A 23,409-nucleotide genomic window follows, 5' to 3' on the forward strand; every position below is an offset into this window, starting at 1 on the left:
GCAGCCAGCAGGGGGGTGTTTGGCTAGCAGGCTAGTCAGTGTTCAGTTCGGCAAGCGCTCGATAAAGCCAGCAGGGGGACAGGTAGATGGCAGGCTAGTCAGTGTTCAGATAGGCAAGCTCTCAATAAGGCCTGTAGGGGAGCAGGTAGATGGCAGGCAAGTCAGTGTTCAGATAGGCAAGCTCTCAAGAAGGCCCACAGGGGGCAGGTAAATGACAGGCTAATCAGTGTTCAAATAGGCAGGCTCTCAATAAGGCCTGCAGGGGGACAGGCAAATAAATGGCAGGCTAGTCAGTGTTCAGATAGGCAAGCTCTCAATAAGGCCTGTAGGGGAGCAGGTAGATGGCAGGCAAGTCAGTGTTCAGATAGGCAAGCTCTCAAGAAGGCCCACAGGGGGCAGGTAAATGACAGGCTAATCAGTGTTCAAATAGGCAGGCTCTCAATAAGGCCTGCAGGGGGACAGGCAAATAAATGGCAGGCTAGTCAGTGTTCAGATAGGCCAGCTCTCAATAAGGCCTGCAGGGGGACAGGCAAATGGCAGGCTAGTCAGCGTTCAGATAGGCAAGCTCTCAATAAGGCCTGCAGGGGGACAGGCAAATGGCAGGCTAGTCAGCGTTCAGATAGGCAAGCTCTCAATAAGGCCTGCAGGGGGACAGGCAATTGGCAGGCTAGTCAGTGTTCAGATAAGCAAGCTCTCAATAAGGCCTGCAGGGGGACAGGCAAATGGCAGGCTAGTCAGTGTTCAGATAGGCAAGCTCTCAATAAGGTCTGCAGGGGGACAGGCAAATGGCAGGCTAGTCAGTGTTCAGATAGGCAAGCTCCCAATGAGGCCTGCAGGCAAATGAGGCTACTTGGTATCCCAATCAGAGGCACAGGTTACGCGTGTAACCTTCAGGCTACGTCAGGCAGTTCAGCACACGTGAAGCAATCCACAGCAATTCCACAGCAAGAACACAGCAAACAGGGAGGCACTTCAAACAGTGAGGCAAACAGTGAGGCACTTCAAACAGGTCACACACACTCGGTAACAGGGTGAACTAAGGTCTGGACAGAAGATAAATGTAGCAGCAACTTGTGCCCGAGGGGAGGGGAGGAGAGCCGCCACTTGTCTTGCAGAGCAGGGGGAACACAGGCGCACAATAACGATGCACGGCAGAAGCGTTATTAAGTTACACGTTGTGGAATGGCCCACCAAACACACAGGCAAATATACAGGAGACACTTAGCTCATAGCCAGGCGGACGTCTACAGCTCGTCCGAGATCCAAGCGGTCGAGTCGTAACGTGGTTGGTCCTCTTCCAACATAAACGTAGAATCCGTAGCTGCAGGGTACCCGTTCCACAGCACATTCACTTCGGTCCGTTCACGTCCTCCTTGTCGGATCGTCAGCCCCCGTTGAATCCGTCTTTAGCCCGTGTGCCTGTATGCCCGTGCTGCCAGTCAGATCCCCCTCCAGCCGAACTTGCTAACTCTTCATTTCCTGGGGTATAAAAAGCACTCCCCAAACCCACGCACCAATCACAGAACATTATTTTACCCACTAACCAGCTGTAGTTAATGGGCTAATAGATAGACGATTGAATGAAGGCTTTGTTTACAACTGGTCACAGCGGGCCGCCATCTTGGCTTAGTGTAACATTGTAAATAGTCCCCAGAGAAACTATTCCCTTCACCATAGTCCCGTGACATATTTCTGAGGTGTTCTCTGTTTATTGTATAGCCTGTTTTTGGCTTTATACTTTCTGTTTCTGTGCTGTGGACCGCTGAAGTGCTCCTCTCTGTCGCCTCCTCGCCACGCCCTATACCCCTGTCCTCAGCTGGTGGGGCCAGTGTGCGCCTGCTAGGTGCATTCGTGTGCTGGTGCGGGCCACCTCTCTGGTTCTGTGGCACCCTAGACTGCTGTTCGCAGCTGGTGGGGCTAGTGTGCGCCTGCTAGGTGCATTCGTGCACTGGTGCGGGCCACCTCTGTGGTTCTGTGGCACCCTAGACTGCTGTTCGCAGTCGGTTGGGCTAGTGTGCGCCTGCTAGGTGCATTCGTGCGCTGGTGCGGGCCACCGTCATACCTTGGTGGACTGGTCGAGGAGGGCTCCAGGCATCAATGCCGCCTAGGCTTCTTGGGCCTGCGATGGCTTCCCACTACTGCTGGATCTGCAGCGCCTCCATGAGTGCCAGTGATGGGCACAGGGAGTGCCCCATGTGTCTTGGGGCTACACACGTCCTGGAGGACGTTGACCACCCCTGCAGCGCTGCCTGCGACCTCTCCAGGGGTGAGAGACAACGACGGGCGGCCCTGATATCCGGCCACGTGCATGAGGGCCGACGAGAGAGGCGACGTTCCTCTGGCCGGCCATTCCCCTTCAGTGGGCATGGTCGTAAGCGGAGTCACAAGCGGGGCCGGCAGCGTGGGTCCCCCCACAGGCCGTCCCAGAGAGCTGCACCCATTCCGGCTAAGCGTCTGGCCGAGCGTCCGGCTGAGCGTCCTGCTGAGCGTCTGGCGACGGCTGCAGCGACCGAGGGTGGTAGCGCGGAGTCGCTCCAGATCCTCTCTGCTCTCCAGGCTCTAGCACAGAAGATGGACAGGCTGGTAGATCGCCAGGCCTCTTCTTCGGATACCCTGCCCCCTGGCCAGGAGGGCGCCCTCTCATCCAGGCCTGGGAGCCATGGTGAGGAGGAGGAACGGGACAATGCGGATGTGCTATCTCTCTGCGCTCCCCACACAGGTGACGACCTCATGGGAGATCTGCAGACAGGCTCTACAGAGCTGGGTGACAGCTCCGTGGGGGCGGAAGAGGTCCCCGTCGGCTCCCTGATGTCACTGGTGCTGAGCGCTGCGAACATCATGGGCCTTGAGGCGCCCACACCTGCTCCGGCTCCCATGGTAGGTATCTGGGAGGGCATCCCTTGTGCTACCCCACCACCCCCCGTGCCGGTGCCGCCTGACTACACGGCAATGCTGAGGTCGTCATGGGGTAAGTTGACGCAGCGCCCGCAGTTCAATGCAGGCTGCCGCCAGCTAGCAACGGCCACGTACCCCGTGAAGACTGGACTCGGGGACATGCCACCGGTCAAGCAGTCAATGGCCGCCTTGACATCTCTGGGCCTCACTGGTGTGTCACCCAATCCACGCTGCCCCCGTAAGGAGTGCGCGAAGACGGACCGCCTGGCCACTCATACTTTTAATGCAGCAGCACGAGCAGCCCGGATGGGTAACGCTCTGGCCATTACGCTGGCGTCGCTTCGCAAGACGCTGAGTCGAGACGACCAGGACGCCAGGGCCCTGCTGGATGCAGCTCTGTCATCCCACGCCCAGCTGACCCGTGATGTGGGAGACGCCATGGGTTCCGCAGTGTTGTGCCGCAGGCAGGTTTGGCTGGCACAGACCTCCCTGCCAGAGCCTATCAAGCAGGAGCTGCTGAATCTCCCAGTTGTCCCTGGGCATGTTTTCCACCCAGGATCCCAGGAGGTGCTCGACCGCGCTGAACGTGCTGCAGCGTCGAGGGAAGCTGTCCAGCATGTGTGCCGTAACGGTCAGCGTTGGTCAACCGTCTGTAGGCGGTTATAGGCCGCGGCTGCCGGCCTGGCCTTCGCCGGGGGGAAAAAACCCACAGGCCTCTGGTGACTGGCAATTTTGTCCACCTGACCAGAGATCGGCCCCGTATTCCCATTCCAGGGGTAGAGGGGGTCAACGGCGAGGCACAGGTAGGGGTGCGGGCCGCGGTGGCGGTCCCGCATAGCATTCCCGCATAGCATTCCATGGGTGCCCGTCGATTGTCCTTCCCAGTTGTCACGGACCTCCTGGGAGGGGATTGTCCCAGACCCTTGGGTCGTAGCCATGGTGGCTCGTGGTTGCCGATTGCAATTTCAACGGCGCCCCCCTGTGTTTTCAGGGGTTAAGGTAACGTCCTGCAAGACCCGTGTTTCTTCTGGGTTCTTTTATTCTTCCCGAGAGGGATGGCGGTCATCGGCCCGTTCTCAACCTCAGGCCCTTGAATCGTTATCTCAAGGTGCTGCCCTTCAAGATGGCCCACATTTAATTCTTGGGCTTCAGTCAACCACATGAAGGCCGACCTGCAACCCCGCCAACAGGCGAAGTTCCTTGGTGTCCTTCTCGACCCAGTCGGCATGGCGGCGTCTCTCACTCCGTGGAGAGCAGACCGCTTGCTCGGCATGCTGGGTCATTTCAGCTTGGTCGGTCTCGTGACCACCCACAGGGTCCAGAAGCTGCTGGGTTTGATGTCAGCAGCTGCAGCGGTAGTTCCTCTTGGCCTGCTGAGGGCACGCCCCCTGCAGTGCTGGTTCAATGCCTTCTGTCTTCACCCGAAGGGCAACAGGCAGGTGATGCTGCATGTGTCCCGGGCTTACATTCGAGCCCTGCACCCTTTGAGGGACCGGGAGTTCTTGCTCCGAGGTGTCCCACTGGGGGGCCTTCCCCACAGGAGACCGGTCATTTCGACAGATGCGTCCCTGACAGGCTGGGGAGCTGTCTGGGAAGGACGGACGGCGAGGGGCATGTGGCAGCCCCCATGGACGTTGGAGCACATCAACGTCCTCGACCTGAAGGCCATCCATCTTGTCTTGCAGAGATTCCTGCCGGTGTTGCAACACCAACACGTCCTCGTGAGGATAAACAGTACTGTGGTAGTGTACTATGTCCATCACCAAGGGGGAACAAGGTCCCAGAGGTGCCTCCAATCAACTCAATCGTTGAGCAGCTAGATGTGTCTGTTCAGGGCACGCTGAATAACGCCAGGACTCCATCCACTAGAGCTTGCTACGCACTCAGGTGGGGGATCTTTTCAGATTGGTGTGCTGGCATGGGCCTCGAGCCAGCGGCTTGCCCCGTGCCACGAGTTTTGCGTTTCTTGCAGTCCAAATTGGATCAAGGCAAGGCGGCCAGTCCCGTGACAGTCTATGCTTCGGCCATTTCGGCCTTTCACCAGGGTGTGGACAATGGTCCCCTTGGTAGGCATCCCTTGGTTTGCCAGTTCTTGAAGGGAGCCCGCCGGTTGCGTCCAGGTCGCACTTTGCGGGCACCGGGCTGGCATCTGCCCACGGTTTTAACATCACTTACTGTAGGCCCGTATGAGCCTATTTTAGGCGCAGATTTGCGTTCCTTGTCGCTTAAGACTGCCTTTCTCTTGGCGCTCTGTTCTGCGAAACGTGTCAGTGAGCTGTGTGCTCTCTCCGTTAGTGACGACTGCCTTAGGTGGCAGGCAGGAGGTGCTAGCGTGTCACTTTGGCCGAATCCAGCTTTCCTGCCAAAGGTTCTTAACCCGCAGTCCATTAACCAGGTCCTGGAGGTGACTCAATTCCAGCCTTCTTCCACCTCACAGGCACAGCACTACAAGTTGCTGACCCTGTGCCCAGTCAGGGCCTTGAGGGCCATTTTTGGCCCGTACGCAGTCCTTGCGGAAGGCGCACTCTCAGCTTTCATCTGTTACGGTGCAGCAAGGCAGGGGCTTCCACTCTCCAAGCAGAGACTCTCGCATTGGCTGGTGGAGGTTATTTCCCATGCTTACACGGCGCAGGGAATACTGATTCCTTCTGGTACGAGAGCTCACTCTACCAGGAATATGGCTACGTCTTGGGCTGCCCTTAGGGCAGGGGTCGGCAACCCAAAATGTTCAAAGAGCCATTTTGGACCAAAAAACAAAAAATAAATCTGTCTGGAGCCGCAAAAAATGAAAAGCCTTAAGTAAGCCTTATATGAAGGCAACACAGGCTGTAAGTGTATATTATCTATTAGCCTATTATCAAAATGACTAAGTAGGCTACAACAAGGCTACATAATGAGCTTTCATGATTAAATGTTTTTCCCTGCAGCGCATCTCGGAGAGAATGACACACCACGTGACTACTCCGCTGCTTTAGTTAAACTTCGTGTAATCACCATCCGTGAACCGTTGTTTTCCACGTTTTAATAGGCTATCTATCAGGTTGCAACAAAATTTCTCCAGAAGTAGGCTACTGCAATCGCACTTTTTCTCTCAGTCCCAACTGGGTAGTCGGCTGCAAATGTAGCATGCCTTCCCTGAAAATGTCTTTCTAAATGTCGTTCTCTTTTTGTTGTTCGCCAACTTCTCATTACAAAGCAAACATGCAGGCAATCCTTCCGCAATGGCAATGAAAGCAAATTATTAGGTCCATTCTGCCTTAAATTCTCTGATCTCATGGCTATCTTTCTCTTTTTCCCTTTGGGAGCCATGGCATGGCCCATGCTGACACACCCGCCGGTTTGTTTACAGCCATAGGTTTACAGCCACCTGCCACGGCGCCGCCCTGAAACGTGTGTCGCAGGCTATCAAATCTTCGTTGACAGAAATGTTGAACTCTAATATTTATTATGCACATTTTTACAACATTGGAAAACGTTAAGAATGTTTGTCCTCATACAGAAACCATACTAAAACAAACGAACAAAAATCCCCCATTCATTTTCATACATTTTTGGAGACGCTCCAGGGAGCCACCAGGAAGGCGCTAAAGAGCCGCATGCGGCTCTGGAGCCGCAGGTTGCCGACCCCTGCCTTAGGGGTGTAGCAGCAGACGATATCTGTGCAGCGGCCTCATGATCGACGCCATGCACTTTTACCCGTTTTTACAGGGTGGATGTCACTCGCCCGCCTCCAGTCGGCGATGCCGCCCTCATGTCCGTGACCGAGCGAGGTTTTAATAATTGATTCTGGGTTCCTCGCGACCCTTTTGGTATGTGTCATCCCTTTTTAGACCGTAGTGACGGTCAGAGTGAGGTCGAAACAGATGCAGTCTAACTCAATACAACTTGTTTGCATATCATCATCACCGTTGTCAAACTCTCCAATGAAACATAAAGTGTTATTTCAATCTGCTGCTTGTGTTAATGGCAATTTTGAACTAGGCCTATGACAAATAGTTTGTTAGTTCATGCTCGTCTTTTTCGAAGTGCAGCGCCTTGCGAACATTTTCAGAGTGCCAGACTGAATTTACAAACACCCGAAAAAACAAAACAATAAAAGAGTTGTAGGCTATTGTTGCAGTCTGTAGGTGACTAGGCTACTAGGGATTTCTGTTGGCATTTCCGAAAGCTCCGAAATATACTATATGGGCTGGGCCACTTAGAGGTTGCTTCCTGGCCGCCTATTGAATGAGTAGAACTGGGCCACAGTATCAATCACACCGCAGCAATGCTACAGCGGACTGTACTGCCACCTCGTGGCGGTAAGTTGTAATGCAGCTGTAATACATTTCACGGCGAACGTGAATCAGGCAAAGCGTGAGTGAAATGGCCATTCTCAAGTAACTCTTACTGTAAAACCCTCGAACTCTTTTTTGTTGTGGAGTTCTGGGGCCCCTCTCAGAGAACCTCAAAAATCCAAAAATTCATGGCTGAAAATGACTGAAATTGCCATTTCTACCCTGATTATCCTGATAAAGATATGAACATGAGCTTTATGTTTCCATAGAGCTTAGGTAGAATAGTTTTAAAGACCAAAAGGTGCACTAGGGGGTTATCTGCACCACTGAAAGCAGAATTTTCATCCCTCTAAAATTGGTCATTTTTAGGAGGCATTATCTCACATTCACAGTGGCTTTGGTGGATGGTTTTACTGTTGCTGGACAGAGGAACATCTTCTGATTCAAAAACAATTGTCGTCTAATTGGGCCACACATAATGTGCGCCGTGCCAGGAGGGTCTTTGCGGGGGGTTTTCGGGTTTTGGAGTATAATAAACCAGGCAATAATATCTCACTATAGGGTAATTTATGGTCAATTTTTGTGTCACTGTATGACATATTGTTAAAGAAAGCTTTAATTAACTAGAAAAGCACTCAAAGAGTGCAGACCTCTGCATGCATTGTTGTTCTGGGTTGTCATACATTTGAAACTAGACTATTCAGATTGCCACCGAGTGGCCATACCATGCCATTACATCGCAAACATCTGGCATTACATCTGTTTGTGATGGATGGCCATGTGATGGCGATCTGAATATGGTTTATCATAGGCCAAAACACGACAAATCCTGCTAAAGACCCTCCTGGCACGGCACACATTATGTGTGGCCCAATTAGACGACAATTGTTTTTGAATCAGTAGATGTTCCTTTCTCCAGCAACAGTAAAACCATCCACCAAAGCCACTGCGAATACGAGATAATGCTTCTTAAAAATGACCGAAATTTAGAGGGAGGAAAATTCTGCTTTCAGTGGTGTAGATAACCCCTCGGTGCACCTTTTGGTCTTTAAAACTATGCTACCTAGGCTCTATGGAAATATAAAGCTTATGTTCATATCTTTATCAGGATAATCAGGGTAGAAATGGCAATTTCAGTCATTTTCAGCCATGAATTGTTGGATTTTTGAGGGTCTCTGAGAGGGGTCCCAGAACTCCATAACAAAAAACAGCTGGAGGGTTTTAAGTATATGGCTGTTCATAGTTCCACATACTTATCACATATACAAAGTATGAGCCGATTTGGCCGACCCCCATCTTCCCACCTCTGCCTGGTTTTCTCATGCAATGACTCTTAAGGGTACCATATTATTTTAAAAAAAATTGAACACTGGGGCAGTACCCTGTGTTGTTGTCCAAAATCACAAAGGAATTACAGTCCTTCCCACCATTGGAGACTTATTCATCGAAACAAACCCAAATTTTTTTTTGAAAGCAATGAAAAAAAAAAACTGTTTTTGTTCTCTTATGGTCATGAATGCCTAGCACTCACATTTTTAAAGCAACACCATGGAGTTTTTCAACCTTTTGGGGTTCGGGTACGAACCGGTACGAATCAAAGAACTACAAAATTCGACTGCTTTACGGCATATAGGGTACCCTTCCCCCACCACTTCCTCAAATTCTGTGTGAGCGTTGAATAGACAGTTGATGCCTTATAAACATGAGCTACGTGATCTTTTGGTGTTTGAAAAAAATAAAACCCATGAAATTATATTCATATGATGATATGCTGAAATGCATGCTATGGGCTAGGCTACCTGGAATAGCTATAGCCTACATTTCACACGCAACACAGGCAGTCCGAGTTTGCCCAAGACGTGAGAACTCCTCCTGCAGAAATCGGCTTATCAACAAAAGCACCTGTATCCTAGCTCTGTCATCTAGTCACTAGATTCTAGTGTCATCATGCTGCCAACCAAACTGCACGGGAGCTGGTTATGTGTGCTAGTTATAGCTCAACGTGTAAATCTACCGCCTATAGGCTACTGACCAAACAATTATCTTGAAAAACAAAGTTATCACGTGTAAGATTCTGTCATCATATTATAAGAGCTCTGCCTCTCCAAACATTTTGGGCGTGCAAATATATGCCACTATGGACGTGAATACCATAGAATACAATATCTGGTGACCATCGATTTTTGTTTTTATGTTATAAAGACACTAAAAATGACCACCCTAGATTAGGCTACGCTATTGCTCATAAATATCATAATCGTTTTTTTTTTTTAAATAAGTAATTGACCAACAATGACCAACATCATCCCAATACCGAGAACGTGCACAGACCTGAGCTGAAAGCCTAGTTTTACAAATGTATCACATAACTGGTATCGTAGTAGGCTACCACATAATTTAATATTTAATGTGCAGCCTCAAGTCTAGCCTATATATGCTATGTCTAACTTGCTTCTGGTGTAACCGTGACAGATTTTACGACATATATAAGAAATTACCGTTTCCCAACTGTAGGGGGACCCCGAGAGCAAAACTTACATGGTGTTGCTTTAAAACTCTACATAGATATAGTCCATGAGAAAGAGAACATGTTGACAAAAAATGTATGTTTTTTTTTCTTATTTCGAGGCTATGAGCCTTCAAAGTTGGCCAAAATGGCGTTTTTTCCTAAAAATGCCACTTTTATTGCCTTTTTCCAAGGACAAGATGAAATGCAAATCCAACATTTCTTTTTTTCTGCAATAGTGTGGCACTTTGTAGATCATGTGAATGTGGTAGATCCGACCTGTCCATTTTAATATCCCCACAGCACATCTATGAAGCTAGAAAAAATAAAAAAAACGTCTTGGCTGAAGGAGGTGTTGGTTTGATTTATATGAACTTCTTAGAAGGACAATATGGGATGTAAACCCATTTTATCTTTTTGAGGGATCAGAATGCCATCCTGTAAGCAGGATAAAAATGTTATATCCCATTTTTACTCTTTAGTGATCCCTTAAAATATGTCCAAAAGTTGTCATAAATGAAAAAAAGGCGACTAAATTGAGGGGCTTAAATGGCCAAGTGGATCAAGTCACAAGGCTAAGAAGAAGAATAGAATATATACTTTTTTGATCCCGTGAGGGAAATTCAGTTCTCTGCATTTAACCCAATTTAACCGAATTAGTGAACACACAGCACACAGTGAACACACAGTGAGGTGAATCACACAACCCAGAGCAGTGAGCTGCCTGCCCAACCAGCGGCGCTCGGGGAGCAGTGAGGGGTTAGGTGCCTTGCTCAAGGGCACTTCAGCCGTGGTGGACTGGTCGGGGATCGAACCGGCAACCCTCCGGTTACAAGCCCGATGCGCTAACCAGTACACCACGGCTGCCCCTTGGCCAAAATGAAATATAAGACAGAAGAGATACTGAGGGAGAACACTGTTAAATGTATAATCCCTGCTATGATGGCCTTTGAACCCACTGTGTCCCTAACTGAGGTTCATTCTCATTAAACAAATTTCTTCTGCATGAAGCATATTGTCTCCTGGTTGCTGTTGGAGTTACCGTTGGATGCAGCATGCATTGTGATTTGTTCTAATGGTATCCCTGGACAGTTAACCCGAGATCCACTTAGATAAACATAACCCTAGGACCAGTGAAAATCCTACATTTTTTGGTCATCCATATCCATCCATAAGTTAAACCCTAAGGGGGGATTTTTTTATGTCACACAAAGTGGGTACCGATCAACTCCAAATGGTCTGAAACATACTCCTATACAATATCTCAAACCATGATTTTGGCCTCAACACTTTCAGTTTTTTGTTTTTTTCCCATTCATTTCAATGGGAAATAGTTTTTTGCAAACAACTATTGAATGGAAGGTCGTAGACTCAATCTGATTTGCTCCATCAGACATAACTCGACCATGAGGATCAAGCAAGAAGTGAATGTTTATTTTTATGACCTTCTGTTCTCTAGATATAGCCTTTTTAAAGTTTATTTCCTGTTTTAAACCAACTTCCGGTTATCACAGGATATTAGGGACACAGTGGGTTCAAAGGCCATCGTAACAGGGTTAAACATTTCACAGTGTTCTCCCTCAGTATCTCATCTGTCTTATATTACATTTTTAACCTTGTGTGACTTGATCCACTTGGCCATTTAAGCGCCTCAATTTAGTTGCCTTTTTCATTTTTGACAACTTTTGGACATATTTTAAGGGATCACTAAAGAGTAGAAATGGGATAAAACATTTTTATCCTATTTACAAGATGGAATTCTGATCCCTCAAACAGAAAAAATGGGTTTACACCCCATATTGTCCTTCTAAGAGGTTCATACAAATCAAACCAACACCTCCTTCAGCCAAGACTATTTTTCATTTTTTCTAACTTCAGACATGTGCTGTGGGGATATTAGAATGGACAGGTCGGATCTACCACATTCACATGGTCTACGAAGTGCCACACTATTGCAGAAAAAAATAAATGTTAGATTTTCATTTCATCTTGTCCTTGGAAAAAGGCAATAAAAGTGGCATTTTTAGGAAAAAAACGCCATTTTGGCCAACTTTGAAGGCTCATAACCTCGAAATAAGTATGTGTATAGTATATATATGTAGAGTTTTAAAAATGTGAGTGCTAGGCATTCATGACCATAAGAGAACAAAAACAGTTATTTTTTTTCATTGCTTTCAAAAAAAATATGGGTTTGTTTCGATGAATAAGTAAAGTCTCCAATGGTGGGAAGGACTGTAATTCCTTTGTGATTTTGGACAACAACACCGGGTACTGCCCCAGTGTTCACATTTTTAGAAATACTGGAACGGGCGTGCCGCTCACGACTCACCCCCCACCCCCACACCTCCCCCACTCCCCCCTCCCATAATTTTAGGCATCATATCACGAAGTTCCATAGTCATGTCACATATCGGTTGAAAGCTTAGACTCTCACGAATCAAGATATGTATAGTTCGTTATGAAAAGAAAAAAAAAAAAAACTTACTGTACTGTACTGCAGTGTTTTTCAACCACTGTGCCGGGGCACACTAGTGTGCCGTGACACATTGTTAGGTGTGCCGTGGGAAATTATCCAATTTCACCTAAGTGATCTAAAAAAGAGTGAATAGAAATCATTTTCTTTGTGTTCATTTGATTCCTATTCAAGACACTTTGACAAGAATGACTTGATATCGTTAAATGCGGGCTACATATTTTTATTTAATTTCATTTTCCATAAAATTTCATTTTATTTAAAATTTTCGGCTGGTGGTGTGCCTCAGGATTTTTTCAATGAAAAAAGTGTGCCTTGGCTCAAAAAAGGTTGAAAAACACTGCTTTACTGTACTGTACCCCCCCTCCCACCAAACCCATCTCGAATCAGTGACTCCTTACCTTACAGTCCTTGTACGACCCCATAGCGATCTGCCAACCATAGAATGCTGGGCCTTCACATGTCCGTAAGAACCCATAGTAATGGAATATCCACGTTGTTTTAGCCATAATACGTTTGGTAGATGTATAATACAGTTCATACAAAAGCAACAAACTAGAAATAAATAATCTGCGACTTGAAACTTATCTGTATAGCCGCGTAGCATTCCATAGCAAAGTGCTATCGCTAAGCTAAAAACATCCGAAGATTCGTCTGCCTCTTCCGCATTCATAGAGCCCTCCCATGTCTCTCTGCGACCTTTGGTTGTCGAGATATCCGTAACCGGAGGGGATTGGGCAAGAAAGCTGTCAATCAGGGACCTCCGCTTTGAATGACGATAACGCGGGACTGCAGCAAGTCTCGGAGATGGGACCGACGGTTCCGGGATGCTAAGAGTTAGACGGATCGATTGATATGTGACACTACCGGATATACCATAGAGCTAGCCCTTCCAAATCCATTCAAACAAGGAAATAGTCATTTCGGCCAAAAGAATTCAGAGATTTGATGGTGCATACAAACAATAAAACCCTTACTACACAAGAACCCCTTTGAGTAGAAACATAATCTTGGTGTCAAATGAAAGCTAACATTCTGGAGATTCTAGTTTTATCCACTTTTGCATGACACTGACTGTCATAGAATCAAAGAAAAAGGATAACTTTACATATTAATTTGCTACTCTGGCAGATTTCTAAAAATGACTCGCATAGGTATTTCAACACAAATAAATTTGTGAAAACTCCATATTTTAGCCCATAGTAATCTACTTTGAGTTACAGGCTCACAAGACCTGGTGTTAGGTGTTAGTTGTGTTTCAAGGCTGACATGGTGATCTAGAGGGCCCAAATGTGGGCAGTTCCAGAGATGTATGTTACCGGCTGAAAGAGAAAACAATATTCAAGCCTCTGTAACCCTTTGCCAGTACATCACACAGTCAAACAGACTGTTTCATATAATACCTCTGAGTGTCAGGTTTCAGTAGAGGTCAGGTTTGTCATGGTGGGCCAAAGTATGTGGGAGCAGTGCCCTCCTGAGTAGATGATGTGCAATGCGGGCAAAAACACCCCAAAATTAGGTGTTCCATAAGAAGTTGGAGAGGGGTTTAAAAAAAAGTGGTGCTCATTAAATACAGGAATTTTCAGGGGAGCCATGGTGTCGGACCTGTTCGAAACTGATATGGAATTGCCCTAATGTATTCAAATATGCAAATTATCTCATTAATTATGCGTGATATAAAAATTTCCCAAGCAGAAATGGATTCTACGCGGAAAAGTACTATAGAATCAATTGAGAAAAGTTTGGTAGTGACCTTTATTAGATCGTTCTGGGTTTTTCCCTGTCTAGAAGTAGCTGTAAAGTTATCAAACGGAAAATACATTCCATAATTAGAGGACATTTTGGCATTTACACTTCTTAAAAATAAATCTTCAATTTTAACATGGTATGTTGAATATTTAAGAAATATGGGTCATAAACTACTAAATGATATGATTTGTTAAGCTCGGCCATCGACGGTACCTTTTCCACCACATATGTTTTATTTGCTATGTGTATACTGTATGTCCGCGCAACCCTGTTACTAACATATTAGGCCTATATCTTGGAAATAATCACAACAATCTTACCAAAATTAGTTTATTTTCAGATGTTATTGGATCTGAACATGTATTGTGGCACACTATGCAGTAATGATGCTGTTCTAACAGAAGAAACGTAGAGATTCCGGCTATTTATTTTACATGTGTAAAATATGTAAATATTTTAATAATATAAAGTAAATTATTGTCCAAATATATGAAATTACACAAATAAATTCATTTTTTATTATTTAACTAAACATATTTATCCACAAACACCCTGCTAACTATGATAATAACCATGCTATTTAATTTCAGTAACAGGGTTGCAAGTAACAGGGTTGCGAAACCAGTGCTAATACAGCCTCTAGCTAATGAACAAAGGCTAGCTGGTTGATTAAGCTATTTTGCCAAGGTCAAGGACCAATGCAGTTGTACAAGTTTAGAAAAAAAAAATTGAAATTATTCAACGTTATTCTTAAAATATGGGTAACAGGGTTGAGTGGTTTAGCTTGACGGACTCGGTTAACAAAGACAAATTTGAAAAAATATCAAAAATGCAAGAGGGCACACACCTTTGGTCTAGCCATGGATTTTCAGAATGCTTGGATGATGTAATTTCCTGTTTGTAATATGACATAATATTTTAACCCTTCATCAGCCAGGCAAAAATGGTATGGGTAACAGGGTTGCGTGCACTTTTAAGGACACAACTTCATAGCACAATAAATACTATTCAAAATATGTTTTATCCTATTTTTTCTTTTTTTCAGGTACAATAAATTCATGTAATGAAAATAAAACTGAAGACAATTAATTCAAGACTTCTTTTAGATATTAAACATGATGTAAAAGTTTGTCACCTGGAGGCGTGGACAAGAGAAAAACCTCGTTTTTGGGGGTATTTTACACCTATTAAGTATGTTTAAACCCGTAAGGACACAATTTTCCCCTGCAAAATTAGTATATGTTGCTTTAGGACTGTTTGATTGACAAAATATGTGATATATTTCACTGTTTTGGACTTCAGTATTTTAAATGTCAGTAGGGGACAGCAAATGTCCTCTAATTCTGGAATATAATGTGCTTGAGTATGTGTTATCATTTTTGTGATATATACATTATTTATGTAGATTTACTAACATAAACACATTAACTATGCGTGATATAAATATTAAATGTTTATCTACTATTGCTGTATACTATTTCTATTATATTTACTATTACTAAATACAGTGGACATCTGAAGGGGAAGATCAGTTACAACATAGAATGAACATAAGAAGAATACTTCTTCACAGACCCATTATTGTATGCAAATGAGTGAATAAAATAATACATGTATGCAAATTATGCAAAAAACAATTTCGTCCCCGGGGGCCACTCCATCCCCGCGCTGCCCCTCTCGAAGCCCAAAAATTACATAACCTAACATGAAACATTTGGTATGGTATGTTGGTCTCAAGAGCTTGCATCAATTTAGCTTATAACCAGTCATTTGTGATTTGCACCCCCATGGTAAAAATTGAAAATGCAATGTAATATTGCTTTAATTGCCCCTATCTTCAGATGAACTGCACCACATTTCATGTGTATGATTAACCTGACACCCTCTGGGAGTATGCCAAGTTTTGTGGAATTTCATCCATGGGGGGCTATAAAATAAATGGATTTATGTGTACATTCAGGACTGTATACCCATCGGCCTGTAGATGGTTGTATTAAGCGAAGGGTTGCTCTGGGTGCTGGATGCTACGGGCATACACACACACACACACACACAAACATGCAGGAACACACACACACATAAACACAGACAAGCACAGGCACACACACACACACATACACACGTAAATACACACACACACATGTACATAAAAAAAATACACAAACACATGCACAAACACGGCCACACGCATGCACACACACACGCACACACTCAGATGCACAGTACACACACACACACACACACACACACACACACACACACACAAACACATCTTGAGTACTGAGATACAGCACTGTGTGAGACCACCGGAGCTGAGAAGTGAGTGTGTGTGTGTGATGTACTATTGTTTGGTAGTGACCTTAATTAGATCGTTCTGGGTTTTTCCCTGTCTATGAAGGTGGGCATTTAAATCATCTCTCCCTAGACTAGTTGTAAGCAACAGGTACACACAATATACAGGGTTGCAGCTTTATCTAGTAATAATAACAATTCACTAACTTTACCTCAACCGCAATGTTAAATACATTTTGTTTTGTTTTTTTCTATATTTGTGTTTCATTCAATGTCCCAACTTTTTTTTGGATTTGGAATTGTACAATTTGTTCAACATATATTAATATTTTACCTGTAAAGCCCTCTTCAAATTCACCCAGCTGCATTGTCGAGCCTATTGTGCAGTCTACCGTGGTTGCTGTAAATTGAAAACATAAAATTAATAAGTAAAGTACACACATCCAAAATCTTGACCTGGATGCTAGACCAAGGAACTGGCTTAACAAAATAAGGCTTAATCCTGCACCTCACACGGATGAGCGGTGATTTTTTACCTTTTTGCTTAACAAAATAAGTAAAAAATGTCCATCACACCAGTATTTGCTCCCAATTACCTTTTTACTTGTGACATTCTTCAGATTGGGTGGTCACTTGAGCCCACCCTGCTGAAGAAAAAAAAAAACAGCCTGACCAGCTTAGCGCTGCTAGCGTAGTGGTCATACAGGGAAGTTTTTAATCTACAAAGTACTTCCTGAAGTTTTGGTCAATGATTCCTGGGACACTGTAACACCGGGGCACATGAAACTTGGTGGGTAGCCCCCGTAGACTTTTACCGAAAAGTTTCGTTTGGTCCTCAGGGGCCCCCGCGAAACCCAAAAAATGCAGTTTTAGGGTGTTTTCACACTTGGTCCCTTTCAGCCATCTAAACGAACTCAGATCGATGACTCAGCATTTTTTGTGCATATGTGAACACTCCAACCGTACCCAGACCCCTTTAAAACGAACCAAACTGAGAGGTGGTCTCAGTACGTTTCGCTAAAAAGTCTGCGGTACAGTTCGCCTAATCCAGGCATTGTGAACACAAAGCGGACCGGGTTCCCATTCGCCTGTTTGCACTGTGGTTTCTCCATTTGCCGTAGCTTGGTCACGTGACCGTCGCAGCCGGGACCCAGGAATCAGTCAAAGATCCTTCATTACTATCAAGATACTGCAACACAATACGTTACTATGGGAGCAAAATGGGACAGTAGTCATAAACTCTCTCTCTTAACATGATGGGAGATAAACATAATTGTGTTTACAGTATTACTGTCTAAAATCATGCCTGATACCAATGAATCATTCTATAGGACATGCACGGACTGAATAATTTAATTAGTCTGTGAACCGAGCTAGCTAGCTAGCAAACGGCAGCTTAAAAAGCTATGTAAGTGAATGGCATTAACCATAACAATACAGCTATGCGTTGCCAGGTCACTAACAAAGACAACGCAAACTGTATATACCGTTGCAAGGTCATTGGAGTATAAACTATACCGACATTAACTTATGTCACTAATGTTATTCAGGTAGTTGTGTCACAGACACCTTGAGCCACAAGGGTAAGGGACATAAGGAGTCTGACACCGTCGGCAACGATTTAAACAATAAGTATAATTTATTTACAAATATACAGAAGTCAGTAAATGAAGAGCAATGAAAGGTAAAGTAAAGTGTCATGCACGTCAGTAAGTGTATGTGTAATGCATAAAGTAAAGGCAATAGGCATAGCCTCCAGCTCCCAACAACATCAGCACGTCAAAACCAGTCCAGGACAGAGAGGACGAATGAGGCCTCCGGACACAGGCTATATTCTGCCGGCCATCTACCTGGAGCCACGCCCCTCAGATCAAATACCGATCAGACCTGCAGCTCCTCCTATAGGTCAAAGCACAGACATCAACCAAATAGCTAGTGCCCAAGAGTACCCTACAGGCAGAGGTAGGGAGAGGCGTAACACCTTATGGCACGGCAAAGCCGTCACTTCAAAGAAATTACACTGCTCCGTTTGAAATGTTACCTAAGCGGCTAGCTAGCTATCTAGCAACCAGACAGTAACCGGCAGCAGCATAGTCCAAATTGTCCAAAATACCGTCAACAAATCCAGAAAGCCATAATGACCAATTTATTGATACAGTAACATTCCACAAGTCTCCCATTGACATTAATGCAGCGAGGGCTTACTCTGGTCAGCATAGGGGGCTTCCCTCCCAACCCCATTGCAATAATAGAACGCGGAAATGGTCGAACGATGGGGCCTCTCGCTCCGCTTTAACCCTCTCTGATTCAGTGCAGTAGGTGTCTGAGAGCTCTAGAGGACCTGGTGTGAACAGAAAGAGGACTGAGGCCCCAACAAAGCTTAACTGGACCAGGAAGAGAACCCAGTCCTCTTTCTCATAAACTCACAGTGTGAACACAAAAAAAACGGAGTTATTTTTCTGTTGGTCCACTTTTTGGTCCACTTAAAGAGGACTGAGTTTGGTTCTTTTAAAGGGGACCAGGTGTGAAAACAAATAACTACCTGAACCGTGGCACCGAGGATGTTTATGATATGTTGGTCTCAAGAGCTCGCATCAACTTACCTTATAACCAGTCATTTGTGATTTGCAAAAAAATGGAAATGCAATATTATGCTGCTTTAATCACCCCTATCTGCAGACGAGATGTTATGAACTGCATCAAATTCCACATGCATGATAAACCTAACATCCTTTTGTGAAATGTCATCCATGGGGGTTACATTTAGTGACTGTACACCCATCGGCCTGTAGATGGTGCTGTTGAGTGAAGGGTTGCTGATTCAGGATGATACTGTCTCCCTCATACACACACACGGGTGCCTCAGGAGGGGGAAAGTTAGGACGATTCTAAGGGCCCAGCACTGATAGGGGGCCCTTTGAGGGCTATCAATAATATGTTAATAGTATGTCATGTGTAGGATTCTGAAATTAAATATTTAATTTGATCTGTTTAAATAAGCAAATTATATATGGCTGTACAAGTCAACTGCTATTTTCACTGTAGGAACATAATCTAAAGTGATTTCAGACACCCCTATTGTGGACCATTGTGGACCCACCATTGTGGAGTGACTAAACGTTAGGTAAATCCTCCAGAAACTGCTAGGCTAAATTCGGGTTTGCTGCTGGGTAAATGTAACTTGCTAGCAGACGTCCAGCTTGTTGAATATGTGTTATATTACAACCGGCATTTATGAACGTACAGTATGTACCCCCCAAACCCCCGTAATTCGAGTTGTGAGCAGTACCCCCCTAGCCTGGCAAGCCAAACTACACAGAAATGTATAGTCTGGGGTCGGACCATTCACAGAGGTGAAGCCTGTGGGTGGGATGATCAGTTGTCTTTCAAACTGCCTCTGCGCCTAATAGGCCAGCATTTGTGACCAATAGCCGGTCGGCAAATACATCCTTCTTTAAAACTAATGACTTGAGTGCTTCTTTCTGCTAAAACTTCAAAGAAAAGCCCAAGTCTACTCTTCCAAAGCCGATTCAAACGTTAGCCTCATCCATCTTTTGTTTTTCTCTATGGTTGTGCGATACGGTCTCAAACCCAACTTGTCGAACGAGGACGCATGGTCCAGCCCCCTGGCGTCAATATCGGAAGCCGAAGGTGAGCTAAGGCGGGTTCAAGGACTCTGTACACAGATAGAGCGTTCTGATTGGCTAGGCTTGGCCTCAATGGTGCGACCCTAGACCATCCCGCTAGGCAAAAATATTTTTGGCCGCTAGAGTGCGTCTAGATTTCTAGGCTATTACCCCCCAATTCGCACTCTGTATTAGGTGCGTGCATTTTAGAAGCTGCCCAGCAGGAGTCCGGTAAATGTTTAAGTCCGGATATCAAAAATGCAAGCAGAAACAGCAAAAAGCTAAGAGGGAGAAAAAAGGTTAACGGTTTTTAACCGCTACATAAAGATTATGTTTGTCCTCTAAATTCAGTTGTCTATGTCCAGTTTAATTGCGTGCACTCTAAAATGCAGCATCTCCCCCATTCTCCCTTTCCCTCTCTCTCAAATGTTATTGTGCATGATTCCCCCCCCCCCCCCCCCCCCCCCACACACACACACACACAGTTTATGGTTTGAGAACAAGTTAAACGTTATCAAATCCAATTAGCTTCATGACCATACTGCACAAATCCGTTCAAAACTGCTGCACTCAAGTTATCACAACGCTATCAATTGTGGCAACCAGACTCTTATATTGAATGTCTTGGAAGCTTGTACAATGTCCATCCATGGATAGGCCTGTCTACCTAAGAATACCTAGAATAGTGTTTGGATAAGAATACTGTTGCTGCTTGTAGGCTACAGTACAGTATATCGTCCAAGTGTAACTGTAGCTTACTTTTAAATTTCTTGACTCATGTTTGCTCCATCCAGATGTAGCTCAAGAGGACTTGTACCCAGGCTATTAAGACAGACTTATTGTCAAAGAGAACCCAACATGTTTACCAACAAGAGCATACACACAGCAGTAAAATACTTGATAAACAATATTAAAGTTCATACCATACATGGACACATTTTTAATGTGATAAAATATTAAAGTTGAATACCAAGGGAAATTGATATGAAATTAAAATGCATTTGAACATCACCATCTTTTGACTTTGCAGTGAAACCATCATTTTTTGCAACAATACAGTATGTCCAGACCATATACTGTAGAAACATTCCATCCAATCCAATCCAATTCAATATAACACTATATTTATAATGGTCTTTCATGGTGACATGCATGTTTACTCTCATCATAGAAAAACAATTTAAAATATTATTATTATTATTATTATTATTATTATTATTATTAATAATAACAATAATAACAGTAATAACATTATTAGTAGTAGTATTATTATTGTTATTATTATTACAAGTATCTTACCTGGACTGAGGCAGAGATAAAAGAATAGTGCAAAGACAAGAACAAACATTTTATGTGACTTTTTAGTGTTTTTGGTCTTGAAGAGTTGGGTCTCCAACAATAGCACTAAATCCCCTGTGACTAAAACTAGGCCAATGCATGATTTCTTATAGAGAGAAAACGAAAGGAAACACCCCCTTCATGTTTACTGTTAACATGATGAGGCTTGTGCATGTGTGACTACACAAATGGGAATTGTGTTTTCATATAAACTGACATCATTTGTGTATAGGTTCTGCAATTCAATGCTGGCTGGAAGTCAGCTGAAGTTCACATAAAGTACATCTAATGCTTGTGATTGTGGCCTGAAGTCCTAACCAGTAGGCCATGGCTTTGTAACTGATCTGATTGAATTTGATGGAGAATTACACTCTTTACATCATGTGCAACCATACAGAAACAACCTTTTTCACATGGCAATATTATATTTAAAAGGGGGATAAATGAACTCAAGGTTCCAACAAATTGTTATCATTTGACTAATGCCAGATTGAGATGGAAATGGTAGAACAATGTGTATGGTAGAACAATGCTCAGCTTGGCTTTAAGATCACAGCTCCTTCAAGTTATAAGGCTCTTGTTTTTAAGTCAGCAAGTTCCATAATGTTTTATAGGAAAAGTTTATGCATACAACGTTGATGCGACAATGTCCAAAGTGCAAAGCTGATTTATATCTTAGAGATAGATTCTCGTGGCATGCCACTTTCAACATATTTAACCTTACTGTTTACAATTGACATTTCAGAGATCATTAGGCTGATCAAAATGACAAGAAGGCATAAGCATTAGCAGAACAAAAAATAATATTATAGCCTAATCAATGTTCCCTCTAATTTTTTTCAGCACTGAGCCCCCCCCCCCCCCCCCCCCCCCATACACAAAACATATGATTTACATGACAATAATGAAAAAGTAATTTTGTTAAATACGGTTAATATGATGCTGTTTAATTCATTTATAATGGTGCACTGTCACTTTAAGACTCTTGCCGGCGCACTCTGCTGTGCCTATGGCCTTGTCACAGTTTATTATAGGCTAATGCTTAGGAGTGCACTTAGGCTACTCTTTGCATTTTTCTTTTAAACGTTTCTTATAAAATGGAGATATCAGTTATCAACAATGACAAGCCAGCTAGATCCCTTTTGTGCACGCTCAAACGCGTTCCCAATCAAATGAGTAACATAACGTAAATTATGATCTATTGCAATGGAGATTACAAAGAGTATAATCTCTATGCAACATGCGGTTTTGACATTGACATTGCAAACGTTCTCTAAGAATAGTGTAAAGCAGTTTGCTGTTTACCAACGCTGTTGCTGGGGAAAAAAAATAGCAAACAGCCAATGATAACCTATCGGGCCAAATCTATGATACTGTAAACTAATGCATGCTCGGCAGGCTGCATTAAAGTGCGTGACGGGCCGTAGTTTGGACACCCCTGCTTTAGGTAATCGAGCTTCCACTCGGACAAAGTTTTACCACTAACGAACTCCCCTTTCGCTTTTGCCTCCGAGCAAATATGTAAATATCTCTGAAAGTTTTATCCTACCTGGACCATCTTTTGTGTCAGTTTGGACTATTTCATCTAGCCACTCATTTTTAAATGTTAGGCAGACCTTTTTCTGGAGCACCTGCTCTGCCTTTCTTTTCGTCATGGTACCCTAGCTGTATGACTTCTGGAGTAAGGCCCGCCAAGAGCCTTCCCAGCAAACAATTAACGTTCTGCTAACTTTCACTAACGTTAGCTTTTGGTTCCCCTATGGTTCGTTTTTCAGCAACCTACTAATAACGTTTAGAGAACGTTATCTCCAGGTTGTCAAAACAAATAACGTTCCCCTAACGTTTTTACAACTAAAGAAAAAAACGTTATATTCTGGTTGAATCCCAGCAAGCAAATAACGTTAGCCGCTGGTTCTCCTGTGGTTAGTTTATCAGTAACCTTCTAATACCCTGGAGAGAACGTTAGCTCCAGGTTATCAAAGTTTCCCGAACGTTATTACAACTAAAGAAAAAAACGTTATATTCTGGTTGCATTTCTCTTTTCACACAACGTTGCTACTTAGTTGTTTTTAGGTATCTTATTTGTATAACCATATCGGTATTCTCTGGTTATGTGCGTGGGGTTGATTGATGAAAATCGCCCCAGAGTTTCTATGAGTTTCCAATTGAACACGGCCAGCAGCCACACTGCAAAGTCGGAATAATTTGTTGCAAAATCGACATATAGCCCTATTCTATTCTCCCCCCCTCTGT

General features: G+C 44.3%; 1 protein-coding gene across 3 annotated transcripts in view; it reads right to left on the minus strand.

The window, feature by feature from the left end:
• LOC134088105 (protocadherin beta-9-like) overlaps window positions 1-21,221 on the minus strand; it is a 100,926-nt gene extending 79,705 nt beyond the window's left edge. For all 3 annotated transcript variants that reach the window (XM_062542037.1, XM_062542051.1, XM_062542044.1), the window contains exons 1-2: window positions 21,118-21,221; window positions 16,527-16,592 (exon numbers count right to left, since the gene is read on the minus strand). In XM_062542037.1, coding sequence (XP_062398021.1) covers window positions 16,527-16,592; window positions 21,118-21,166 — 115 coding nt within the window. In that variant the 5' untranslated portion in view covers window positions 21,167-21,221. The remainder of the gene's footprint in view (window positions 1-16,526; window positions 16,593-21,117) is intronic.
• Window positions 21,222-23,409: the final 2,188 nt, after the last annotated feature.

Source organism: Sardina pilchardus, chromosome 1, assembly GCF_963854185.1.
Source record: "Sardina pilchardus chromosome 1, fSarPil1.1, whole genome shotgun sequence".
In the NCBI taxonomy this organism is placed as follows: Eukaryota; Metazoa; Chordata; class Actinopteri; order Clupeiformes; family Clupeidae; genus Sardina; species Sardina pilchardus.